We start from the raw sequence: 13,358 nt of genomic DNA, 5'->3' as shown, positions 1-13,358 counted from the left end.
TTCAAATTCCTAGGGGTGCACATCACCAAAAATCTGTCCTGGTCTACCCACGTCGACGCTACCACCAAGAAAGCGCCTATACTTCCTCAGGAAACTAAGGAAATTTGGCATGTCCACATTAACTCTTACCAACTTTTACAGATGCACCATAGAAAGCATCCTATCTGGCTGCATCACAGCCTGGTATGGCAACTGCTCGGCCCAGGACCGCAAGAAACTTCAGAGAGTCGTGAACACCGCCCAGTCCATCACACAAACCTGGCCCCCATCCATGGACTCCATCTACACCTCCCGCTGCCAGGGGAAAGCAGGCAGCATAATCAAAGACACCTCCCACCCGGCTTACTCACTCTACCAACTTCTTCCATCGGGCAGGAGATACAGAAGTTTGAGAACACGCACAACAGACTCAAAAACAGCTTCTTCCCCGCTGTTACCTAAACGACCCTCTTACTGACCTCATTAACACTACACCCCTGTATGCTTCACCCGGTGCTAGTGTTATGTAGTTACATTGTGTACCTTGTGTTACCCTATTCTGTATTTTCTTTTATTTCCTTTTGATCTGTTGAGCTTCTTGCAGTAAAATACTTTTCACTGTACCTCAGTACATGTGACAATAAACAAATCCAATCCAATTCAGAATTTGTCACAACAGGAAGGCATATCTCGCACTTTAAATTTGGACAATGCAATAACCTGTGCAAGAGAACATAGTTTTGTTCTTGAAATTAAATTTTGTTTTTATATCTAAATTTAGAGTACCCAATTCATTTTTCCAATTAAGGGGCAATTTAGCGTGGCCAATACACCTATCCTGCACATCTTTGGGTTGTGGGGGCGAAACCCACGCAAACACGGGGAGAATGTGCAAACTCCACACGGACAGTGACGCAGAGCCGGGATCGAACCTGTGACCTCAGCGCCATGAGGCTGCAGTGCTAGCCACTGCGCCACCGTGCTGCCCCGTTTTTGAAATTAAACTGATAAAAGGTGAATTTAAAATAATTACCTGAGCCACAAGAAATCGTTTCAATGCATTTCCCGGTCTCAGGTTCATGCCTTCGACAATGCAACACACAATATAAGGCCTCACATCCTTGATGTTGGGAGTGACTTTCACCAGCACAGAGGAGGGACTTTCAGAGACATGCAGCACTCGCACCACCAATTTGTTCAACTCCTCCATCTCATCCGATTCCTCATCATCGTCTTTCTTCAGAACCTTCTTTTTCTTCCTTGCTTTCTCCCTGTTCTCAACTTTCTCCGCGCTGTCCGTTTTCCCTTTCCCCTTGCCACGACCCCCCGACTTCAGGTAGTCCAAGATGGATTTGGTCTGGCAACCGTTCACCATCTTCTCCAGCCGTTTATCTTTTAAACAATTTCCCTTGAAGTTTATTTCTTTCAGCTTGGGACAGTCAGCAAGCTCATAAGGAATCTCCGAGAGCTGATTGTCGGATAGATCCAGAGTCTGGAACCAAAATGGAGAGAGAGGGGAATATTAGTGATTCTTGCACGATGAAAACATCTAGATGCCTGGTCGACACGATAGACCATTCATCCCCAGTGTAGCTGGTCACAAGTTGCATTTCTGTGGCAATGGCCATATGGAAAGATAAGTGAAAGTGCTTTGCAGGGCAGTGAATAGATTGATGAAATCAAAATGGGAGCTTTCAGGGCATGGCCAAGGAAAATGTGGAAAGCAACTATTGAAGACAGGAAGCTGATATTGGGGAAGAGGGTTCAGAGGGTAGTGGGAACGCAGCTGAAGCAGCAGTTTTGATCAATGAATGGAGAGAAGAGGAGGAGTAGGTTATTATTAGAGGATTATGGAAGGTGGGAGCAGTGGTGAATTATTGTTGGTGACGCAGGAGGGGTTTGAAGGTGAGGGTGTGGATCTTAATAGTAATTCAATGGTGCACAGAAAGCCAAGAGAGCTTGGTGAGGTTGTCAGGTGTAAACCGCGATGTAGGTGAGGACACCCCATCTGTTATACGAATCCAAGCTTTGGTCGTATAAAACTGGGAAGGAGTGCGAGTTAAAACATTGGAGAGATCACAGTTCTCACACCTTAGCACAGGGCTAAATCGCTGGCTTTGAAAGCAGACCAAGGCAGGCCAGCAGCACGGTTCAATTCCCGTAACAGCCTCCCCAAACAGGCGCCGGAATGTGGCGACTAGGGGCTTTTCACAGTAACTTCATTTGAAGCCTACTTGTGACAATAAGCGATTTTCATTTCATTTCCTTCCCCTCTAGACCTTGGAGCACCTTGCCATGAGGACATTTTGAGATAGACACATTTAGTTTATAATCTACGATTTATAAATGAGTTTTAGGTGTTTTGTCAGCGATCACTCCAGGATGTGGATGCACCAAACAGGTCAGTTCAAGCTCGCGCACACAGTTACTGGTGTGGCTGACACTTGCCCTCGGGGTCCGACATTCGCCCTCGGGGCCCCTCAGGGGGCTTATCCTCACCCTCACTGGGGTGGCCCTCACCTTCAGGTTCCTTATTCCCCTTCAGAGCCCCTCATCCCCTTCAGGGTCCCGCACTCCCCTCAGGGGGCTGACCCTCACCCACCCTCAGGGGGCTGACCCTCACCCACCCTCAGGGGGCTGACCCTCACCCACCCTCAGGGGGCTGACCCTCACCCACCCTCAGGGGGCTGACCCTCACCCACCCTCAGGGGGCTGACCCTCACCCACCCTCAGGGGGCTGACCCTCACACTCAGGCCCCTCAGGGGCTGATCCTCACCCTCCTCAGGCCCCACTCTCCCCCCTCAGGGCCCCTCCGTCTCCTCCCTCAGGGCCCCCTCCGTCTCCCCCCTCAGGGCCCCCTCCGTCTCCCCCCTCAGAGGGCTGCCCCTCACCCTCAGGCCCCTCACTCACCCTCAGGGGGCTGACCCTCGCCCTCAGGCCCCTCACTCACCCTCAGGGCCCCTCTCTCCCCTCAGGCCCCTCACTCACCCTCAGGGGGCTGACCCTCACCCTCAGGCCCCTCACTCACCCTCAGGGGGCGACACTCACCCTCAGGGGGCGACACTCACCCTCAGGGCCCGACACTCACCCTCAGGGGGCGACACTCACCCTCAGGGCCCGACACTCACCCTCAGGGCCCGACACTCACCCTCAGGGCCCGACACTCACCCTCAGGGCCCGACACTCACCCTCAGGGCCCGACACTCACCCTCAGGGCCCGACACTCACCCTCAGGGCCCGACACTCACCCTCAGGGCCCGACACTCACCCTCAGGGCCCGACACTCACCCTCAGGGCCCGACACTCACCCTCAGGGCCCGACACTCACCCTCAGGGCCCGACACTCACCCTCAGGGCCCGACACTCACCCTCAGGGCCCGACACTCACCCTCAGGGCCCGACACTCACCCTCAGGGCCCGACACTCACCCTCAGGGCCCGACACTCACCCTCAGGGCCCGACACTCACCCTCAGGGCCCGACACTCACCCTCAGGGCCCGACACTCACCCTCAGGGCCCGACACTCACCCTCAGGGCCCGACACTCACCCTCAGGGCCCGACACTCACCCTCAGGGCCCGACACTCACCCTCAGGGCCCGACACTCACCCTCAGGGCCCGACACTCACCCTCAGGGCCCCTCACTCACCCTCAGGGCCCCTCACTCACCCTCAGGGCCCCTCACTCACCCTCAGGGCCCCTCACTCACCCTCAGGGCCCCTCACTCACCCTCAGGGCCCCTCACTCACCCTCAGGGCCCCTCACTCACCCTCAGGGCCCCTCACTCACCCTCAGGGCCCCTCACTCACCCTCAGGGCCCCTCACTCACCCTCAGGGCCCCTCACTCACCCTCAGGGCCCCTCACTCACCCTCAGGGCCCCTCACTCACCCTCAGGGCCCCTCACTCACCCTCAGGGCCCCTCACTCACCCTCAGGGCCCCTCACTCACCCTCAGGGCCCCTCACTCACCCTCAGGGCCCCTCACTCACCCTCAGGGCCCCTCACTCACCCTCAGGGCCCCTCACTCACCCTCAGGGCCCCTCACTCACCCTCAGGGGGCTGACCCTCGCCCTCAGGCCCCCTCACTCACCCTCAGGGCCCCTCTCCCCCCTCAGGCCCCTCACTCACCCTCAGGGGGCTGACCCTCGCCCTCAGGCCCCTCACTCACCCTCAGGGCCCCTCTCCCCCCTCAGGCCCCTCACTCACCCTCAGGGGGCTGGCCCTCACCCTCAGGCCCCTCACTCACCCTCAGGGGGCTGACCCTCGCCCTCAGGCCCCTCACTCACCCTCAGGGAGCTGACCCTCACCCTCAGGGCCCGTCAGGCCCCTCACTCACCCTCAGGGCCGGCAGCTGGCTGACGGTGGCGGGGAGCTGGCTGATGAGGTTGGCGGCCGCGGTGATGGTGCTGAGGAGCGGCAGGCCGGGCTGGAAGAGGTCCGGGGGCAGCGCGCTCAGGCGGTTGGCGGACACGTTGAGGTGGGTGAGGGCGGCCAGGCGGCCGAGCTGGGCGGGCAGGGCGGCCAGGAGGTTGTGGCTGAGATTGAGGCCGCTGAGCTGCTGCAGGAGGCCGAGGCTGGGCGGCAGGGCGGTCAGCCGGTTGGCGGACAGGTCGAGGCTGCGGAGCCGCTGCAGGCGGCCCAGCTCGGCGGGCAGGGCGGCCAGGCGGTTGTGGCGGAGCACCAGGCTGCGGAGCTGGGCCAGGCCGCACAGCTCGGGCGGGAGGGCGGCCAGGCCGGCGCCCAGCTCCAGGTGCTGCAGCAGCGGCAGCGCGAACAGCCCCGGGTCCAGGCCGCCCGCCCGCACCCGCTCCTCCAGCGGCCCGCCCCGCAGCACCAGCTCCCGCCGGCCCTCCGACAGGGCCTGCCGCACCTCCGGCCACGACCCGGGCACCGCGGCCACCGCCAGCCCGAGGCCCGGCTCCCTCCCCCCGGGCCCGCGCTCCGCCATCCCCGTCACTGCCGCCGCCATCACCGGATGTGGACCCGCCCCCCCCGGTGGGCCCCGCCCCCCCCGGTGGGCCCCGCCCCCCCCAAGGTGGGCCCCGCGCCCCCCCCCCCCCGGGTGGACCCGCCCCGCCCCCCCGGGTGGACCCGCCCCCCCCCCGGGTGGACCCGCCCCCCCCCGGGTGGACCCCCCCCCCGGGTGGACCCGCCCCCCCCCCCGGGTGGACCCGCCCCCCCCCCCCCGGGTGGACCCGCCCCCCCCCCGGGTGGACCCGCCCCCCCGGCCCGCCCCCCCCGTGGGCCCGCCCCCCCCCCCCCGTGGACCCGCCCCCCCGGTGGGCCCCGCCCCCCCCCGGGTGGACCCGCCCCCCCCCCCCCCCCGGGTGGACCCGCCCCCCGGGTGGGCCCGCCCCCCCCGGGTGGACCCGCCCCCCGCGGGTGGACCCGCCCCCTCCCGCCCCCCCCCCCCCCCCCCCGATGGGCCCGCCCCCCCATCTACATACTAATAAGCAATCCCTGGGAACAATCGCAACATTTGGGACAAACAAGGCTAAGCCAGACTCCTCGGCGCCAGCAGGAGCCAACACAAAAGAGGTTAACAGACACCTAAAGACCGCCCGTCGATCAGGGAACCGCTCCAGCATTGGAGAAATCGAATCAAGCGATTGGGACAAAGTCCAATCACTTGAAACCAGGTACGGGGTCCGCCCCGAAAGGCGGGAAGCCCCTGTGGACTATAAAGTAAAGCCCCCAAGTTCAAATCGTCCTTCTTGACCGGGTCACTCAGCAACGCGAAGCAACCCTTGACAGTGACCTGTCCAGCTGCCTCCAAAGAACATAAGTTTCAAGTCAACGCTCGCTACGAGATGGGCGCTCCTCGCTACCAATCCATACCAGCTTTGAATCCCGCAGACTCAGAACCCGAACGAAAGGCCATTTGTTCCCCTGACCTGGTGGGCCAGACCGAAGCTAAGTATTGGCCGGTTAGTGATAGAAATAGCTTAGAAAGTAGAGTTTATGCATGAGTAGCGATTTACTGTATATAATAAATGTGCTTTGATTTGAATCTTACTAATTGGTGTATTCAGTTATTGAACATTACTTGAACTTGAACCTCGTGGCGGTATCATAAAGATACCTGGCGACTCGAGAGCAAAGGTTATAAAATAGAGCCAATTGAACCAACCAAAAGTTAGCAACACTGGACATAGCCTTCCTATACCTGGACACACCTGTACACAAATAGACACACCTGGACACAGCCAGACACCTGGGCATTGGACACACTTAGACATACCTAGACTGCTGGGAAAACTGTCCCGTTTTGCCATACACCGTTGTCATTTAAATTCTCTTGCCCTTCACCCTCTTATGGAGCTTTTTGTCCTACCCTCCCAACCATAACCCCTCTCCCACCACTTCCCGATTTCTCTGTTTGCTTCTAAACTGTTAAATCTCCTGCTACTTCCTGTTGTGATGTAAACATTAATTCTGTTTTACTCTCTGGACCGCTGTAGATTTCACATTTCCAGCATCTTCAGTATTTGACGTTTGTCTACGTGGTCATGTATTCGCTTTCAGTGGCTGAGAAAGAGTCCCTTTCTGACAGGAGATACGGTGAGATAATCAAATGAGGAATTAAGGTTAAGAATTAAACTATATCCAGTTATTAGTATTTGAATTCTGGCCCAGAACAGATGGGCTGGATTTGTCTTTCCTCGTCCAGACAATCCCAGTGTTCATTGAGATAATGGTTTTCAATAATCCATTGGCTATGAAGTGCTTTGGAATTGAAGCCAGAGTTATATAGGTGAACGTACAAGATCTCACAGCAACTGAGGTGTTTTTGTTGGTTTTTATTGATGGAGGGTCACTGGCCAGGACCCTTTGAATGTTGCCACGGGATCATCCTCAAATCCACCGAACAATTGAATAAGGTTTCAGTTGCAGGGTCTCTAGTCAAGATCTTTCAGTCTTCCCAAGACTCAGGGGAGGTGCCAGAGGGCTGGAGAATTGTAGACATTCACCCATAAGGATGTTGGATAGAGTAGACCGCTCGTAATTGGTTCTATTAATTTTAAAATAATTATGGAAAGGGACAAAACTGGCCCGCAGGTGCAAGTTCTAAATTGGGGCACGGTGAAGTTTGATGGAATTAGACAGGAGTTTGCAAGGATTGATTGGAGTAGCTTGTTTGAGGGCAAAGGGACCTCTGAAAAGTGGAAGGTCTTTAAAAGTGCAATAGCCTGAGTTCAGGGTCTATATGTTCCTGTTATGGTGAAGGGCAAGGCTGGCAGGAGTAGGGAACCCTGGATGACAAAACATATTGAGGTCTGGCCAGGAAAAAGGAGGCATGGCCCAGGTACCAGCAGCTGGAAGTATACAGGAGATACAGGAGTATACTCAAGAAGGAAATTGGGAGGGCAAAAAGGGGGCATGAGGTAGCTTTGACCGAGAGGATTAAGGTGAACCCAAAGGGATTCTTTAGGTATATTAAAGGAAAAAGAATAACTGGAGAGATAATAGGACCCATCAAGGACAAAAGTGGACACGTGTGTGGAACCGCAGGAGATGGGCGAGGTTCTCGATGAATATTTCTCCTCTGTGTTTACAGTGGAGAAAGACATGAAGACTTGGGAACCTGAAGCTTAGTGGCGATATATTGGGGACAGTTCGCATTACAGTAGAGGAGGCGATGGACATATTAAATGTTTGAAGGTGGATAAATCTCCTGGCCCTGACCAGGTACATCCAAGAACACTGCGTGAGGCTACAGAAGAAATTGTGTGAGCCCTGGTTGAGATATTTGCATCATCGTTAACCACAGGTGAGGTATCAGAAGACAGGGGGGGGGGGGGGCAGGGGGTAGCAAATGCTGCACCCTTATTTAAGAGGGGCTGCAAAGAAAAACCTGGGAATTATAGACCTGTAAGCCTAACATCTGTGGTGGGTAAGGTACTAAAGAGGATTCTGAGGGATAAGATGTACAGACATTTGGAAAGACAGGGGTTGATTAGGAGAAGTCAGCACGGCTTTGTGCATGGGAGATCATGCTGTACAAATTTGTTAAGTTCTTTGATGAAGTGACCAGGAAAGGTGATGAGGGCAGGGTGGTACTCATAGTCTAGATGGACTTCGGTAAGGCCTTTGATAAAGTTCCACATGGTAGGCTGCTCTGGAAGGTTAGATCACATGGAATCCAGGGAGAGCTGGCAAATTGGATATACAATTGGCTTGATGGTAGGAAGCAGAGGGTAATGGTGGAAGGATGCTTGTCGGACTGGAGGCCTGTGACTAGTGGTGTGCCTCAGGGGGTCAGTGCTGGGCCCATTGCTGTTTGTTATCTATATCAACGATTTGGATGAGAATGTACAAGGCATGATCAGTAAGTTTGCAGATGACACTAAAATAGGTGATATTGTAGACAGTGAGGAAGGTTATCAAAAGTTGCAGCAAGATCTTGATCAGTTGGGGAAGTGGGCCGAGAAGTGGCAAATGCAGTTCAATGCAGATAAGCGTGAGGTGTTGCATTTTGGAAAGTTAAATCAAGGTCGGACTTTCACGGTGAATGGTAGGACCTCAAAGTATCATGGAACAGAGGGACCTTGGAGTTCAGGTGCACAGTTCTCTAAAGGTGGAGTCACAGGTAGATAGGGCAGTGAAGAAAGCTTTTGGCATGCTGGCCTTCATCAGTCAGGGCATTGAGTCTGGAAGTTGGGAAGTTATGCTGCAGTTGTACAGGACATTGGTGAGGCCGCACCTGGAGTATTGTGGTCAGTTTTGGTCGCCTTGCTGTAGGAAAGATGTTATTAAACTGGAGAGAGGCAGAAGAGATTTACAAGGATGTTGCCAGGACTCAAGGGACTGAGTTACAGGGAGAGATTGGACAGGCTGGGACTTTTTTCTTTGGAGTGTAGGAGTCTGAGGGGTGATCTTATAGAGGCATCTAAGATCATGGGCAAAATTCTCCGTAATCGGCGCGATGTCCGCCGACAGGCGCCAAAAACGGCGCAAATCAGTCGGGCATCGCGCCGCCCCAAAGGTGCGGAATCCTCCGCATCTTGAGGGGCCGAGCCCTAACCTTGAGGGGCTAGGCCCGCGCCGGACTGATTTCCACCCCGCCAGGTGGCGCGAAAGGCCTTTGGTGCCCCGCCAGCTGGGGCGAAACTGACTTTGCCAGGCGGCGCATGCGCGGGAGCGTTAGCGGCCACTCACGGCATCCCCGCGCATGCGCAGTGGAGGGAGTCTCTTCCGTCTCCGCCATGGTGGAGACCGTGGCGAAGGCAGAAGGAAAAGAGTGCTTCCACGGCACAGGCCCGCCCGCGGATTGGTGGGCCCCGATCGCGGGCCTGGCCACCGTGGGGGCACCCCCGGCGCCAGATCGCAGACCCCGTAGCCCGCCCGCACCGCCTTGTTCCGCCGGTAAGAGAGGTGGTTTAATCCACGCCGGCGGGACAGGCATTCCAGCAGCGGGACTTCGGTATATCCGGGCCGGAGAATCGCCGGGGGGGGGCGCGGCCCGATTCCCGCCCCCGCCGAATATCCGGTGCCGGAGAATTCGGCAACCGGCGGGGGCGGGATTCACGCCAGCCCCCGGCAATTCTTCGATCCGGCGGGGGATCGGAGAATCTCGCCCCATGAGAGGCACAGATAGGGTGAATGCACTCAATCTTTTTCCCAGGGTTGGGGAATCAAGAACTCGAGGGCAGAGGTTTAAGTTAAGAGGGGAAAGAATTAATGGGAACCTGAAGAGCAACTTTTTTACACAGAGGGTGGGACGTATGTGGAATGAGCTGCCGGAGGAAGTGGTTGAGGCACGGACACTGACAGCATTTAAAGGGCATTTGGGCAGATACAAGGATTGGATAGGAAAGGATTAGAGGGACAAGGGCCAAATGCAGGCAAATGGGGTTAGCTTAGATGGGCTTTTTGGTTGGCATGGACCAGTTTGGGCCGAAGGTCCTGTCTCCGTGCCACAGATTCTATGAGTCAATGAAAAGGATCGAGAACAGGAGGACACAGATTTAAAGTGTTTTTTTTAAAAAAGCAAATGTGATGTGAGAGGGGTTTGGGGTCTGGAATGTGCTGTCTGGCAGTGTGGTGGAGGCAGGTTCAATTGAGGCCATTCAAGAGGGCGTTAGATAATTATTCAAATAGAAAGAATGGGGAGGGGGAAAATGCAGGGTAATGGCACTGAGTCACGATGCTTGTTTGGAGGGCTGGTGCAGTCACGATGGGCCGAATGGGCTCCCTCTGCGCCGTAACAATTCAGAGATTCTGATTTTGTGCTTCAGTGGAATGTTTCACCTAAAAGAAATATATTTCATGCAAAAACAGAGGCTTTTATTTTTGTGTGACAGCTCCCTGGTCACAGACACAATAAACACCAAGAAGTTAACATTTTCCAAACTTCTGGACAGTTTAAATTGTCTGCCCCACATTTTTACCCAAGGGTTAGTCAGAGGTGGAAAGTGATGGCCAATTTGGAGAAAAGCTTAAACTATTAATACTCCTTGCAAATGGTCTTATTAAGTGCTCCCTCTCCTTGAGTTCTCTGCTCAAAGGAGATCCTTGGTGATTGTTCTCCAAACCTGGGCAAAGTTAACTATGGGTGGGGTGAGGAGGCAGGCCTGACTTCACCTCAGCTGGACTCATGCTATTGGGAGTTAACCTGATCCACGCACTCGCTGTCCAGCCGACTGAGCTAACTGGCTCTCTCTCTTCCCCCCCCCCCCCCCCCCCACCCCATCACTAACAATTACAGCAGTGATATAGTGACATTTTACTCTTTCACTAGGTGTCAGCAGAGAGATGAAAACCATAGCTCAGTTTCAGTGAGAATCCATTAATAATGTGAGTCTGCATCACCGTGAGCAATAGTGTTATTGAAGTTTTCTTTGTTTTCTTTGTAAACTTTGGTAGGTTATCGCTCGAGGTAATGCAACACTCGAAGGAGAAAAGGCTGACATTCTAATAAACCCAGCCCTGGAACCTGGGTGTATATATGCACACATCAGTGAAGGTTGCAGGGCAAATTTGAGAGCACGATTCAGAAGGGATCCTGAGCTTTTTAAATAGAGGTGTATGAATAAATAAGGCAAGGAGATTACGGTGAACTTGTATAAGACATTGGTCCAGCCTCATTGGAGTACTGTGTCCAGTTCTGCGTGCCACATCTTAGGAAAGATGTGAAGGCTTTCGAGAGAGTGCAGAAAAGATTCACGAGAATGGTTCCAGGGATGAGAAACTCCAATAACGCAGATAGATTGGAGAAACTGAGCAGTTTTACTTGAAGTAGAGAAGGTTGAGAGATTTGGTAGAGATATTCAAAATCATTTGGGGTCCGGACTGAGATCGGGAGAAAATTTTCCAATGGTGGTCGCTGATTCGAGGTGATTGGCAAACGGGCGACATGATGAAAACCTCTCTTTGCTGCGAGTGATTAAGTTCTGGAATGTTCTGCCCGAGGGCAGGTTCAACTTAGGCTTTCAAAAGAGAATTGGATCATTATGGGGTGGCAGGGCGGCACAGTGGTTAGCACTGCTGCCTCACAGAGCCAGGGACCCGGGTTCAATCGGGTGACTGTGGGGAGTCTGCACGCTCTCCCCGTGTCTGCCTGAGTTTCCTCCGGGTGCTCCGGTTTCCTCCCACAGTCCAAAGACAAGCAGGTTAGGTGGATTGGCCGCGCTAAATTTCCCATTAGTGTCCCAAAAATGTGTGCAGTTTGGTTAAGGGGTTATTGGGATAGGGAGGGGAGTAACTCGATGGGCTGAATAGTCTCCTTCTGCACTGGGGATTCTATGATCTGAAAATAAAAGATTTGTGGGGCTGGGGGGGACAAGGTGGGAGAGTACCACTGGGTGAGTTACTCTTGCAGTGAGCTGGCCAAAGATGGGCCAAGTGGTCTCCTTTAATGCTCTAGCATTCTGAAGATCAACAGCAGTGGCCTCAATTACTTACGGCAGCCTCATTAGAGCAAGACAAATATTTTCTATATTTTGGGGCCAGTGACTAAAAATGTGATTGTGTCAAATTTTGAAATAAGTCTTCAAACACTGATTTGTGTGGCATTTTCGCACTAATGGCTGCTTCCTCAATCCATCTGTCTGGCTGACATCTCAAAGGAGACCTGACTGGCAATGCCATTGAGCTGCATGGTAATTGGCACTTGGTAGTAGAAAGTGTAGACATTACACTGACTACTGAATGGACTCGGCTCAGCTAACCATGACCAGGTTCCTGTGTATTGCAGCACAGAGATGTTAGTTATTGTTACTGGAAACCTGAACGTATTAACCTCTCCTGTGTGCTTTGCCCTCAGAACGCTCTGTACTCCTGCTTCGGAGTATATGTTTTGGATTAAAGATCTCTCTGCATCCTCGCCAATTAACTCATCTACTGCTAAACAGACTAAATAGTCGTTTAGTTCAGTGTAGAATATTGCTGACATTGAACGATTGCTACATGTTTAACTCTTGTCAGTTTGATTCCCAATGGTAGCGCTGTTGCCTCGGAGGTGAAAAGTTCCAGTTTTGAGTAGCATCCATTTGTGGAACTTTAGTTCAAATCCAGTCCAAGAATGATAAGGATATCCTTGGGTTGCTGCCAGTAATAATAATAATCTTTATTAGTGTCACAGGTAGACTTACATTAACACCGCAATGAAGTTACTGTTAAAACCCTCTTAGTCGCCACATTCCGATGCCTGTTCAGGTACAGAGAGGGAGAATTCAGAATGTCCAATTCACCTCACAGCACGTCTTTCGGAACTTGTGGGAGGAAACCCAAGCAGGCACGGGGAGAACGTGCAGACTCCGTACAGACAGTGACCCGAGCCGGGAATCGAACCTGGGTCCCTGACGCTGTGAAGCAACAGTGCTAACTACTGTGCTACCGTGCCGCCCGTCTGTAAGGATGGGCCGTGAAATAAAATGTTCAGCAAGACTTCACAAGTAGCAATGTGGCAGGTGCCAGATAATCTGTTTTTAGTCATCTTAGTTGCGGGATTGAGATTGACCTCGACACCAGGAGCACTCCTGTGTTGTTCTTCGAGGTGGGATTGTCAAAATCTTCCTCAGCAGGGAGAAGGGGGTCTGTAATGCCCCATCTGAAAGCTGGAGCTCCAATAGCACGGCACACCTTTTGTGCTATCAGCGTCAGAAGTAGATGACCTGCTCAGACATGTAGCTATTTGGGCCCCTTCTTCCAAACAGTTTTTATTCAACTGACGTTCAGGTTAACTACAGAAACATTTCTGATGTCTTCACTATGCGTAGTCTATGCTGCCCATCCTATTCATAGGCTGAACAGATGGCTGATCGCTGGGAGACTGGTGTTCCTGTCTCAACTGAGAAATAATAGGCTCATTAGATAAAGGTCTGAACCAGAATTACTGTTGAGCTCCCGATTGGTGCTTACCTACATTTGTTTCCCAG

The 13,358-nt window shown here is 53.7% G+C and overlaps 1 protein-coding gene across 1 annotated transcript in view; it reads right to left on the bottom strand.

The window, feature by feature from the left end:
• The window catches only part of LOC140392530 (leucine-rich repeat-containing protein 47-like), a 32,196-nt gene extending 27,246 nt beyond the window's left edge, over positions 1–4,950 (bottom strand). The window contains exons 1-2 of the mRNA XM_072477797.1: positions 4,316–4,950; positions 1,013–1,471 (exon numbers count right to left, since the gene is read on the bottom strand). Of these exons, the coding sequence (XP_072333898.1) occupies positions 1,013–1,471; positions 4,316–4,948 (1,092 nt within the window). The 5' untranslated portion in view covers positions 4,949–4,950. The remainder of the gene's footprint in view (positions 1–1,012; positions 1,472–4,315) is intronic.
• Between the last annotated feature and the right edge of the window lie 8,408 nt (positions 4,951–13,358).

This window comes from Scyliorhinus torazame, chromosome 16 (genome assembly GCF_047496885.1).
Source record: "Scyliorhinus torazame isolate Kashiwa2021f chromosome 16, sScyTor2.1, whole genome shotgun sequence".
Lineage (NCBI taxonomy): Eukaryota > Metazoa > Chordata > Chondrichthyes > Carcharhiniformes > Scyliorhinidae > Scyliorhinus > Scyliorhinus torazame.
The sequence above is the reverse complement of the archived record's forward strand: the minus strand, read 5'-3'. Positions and strand labels throughout refer to the sequence as shown.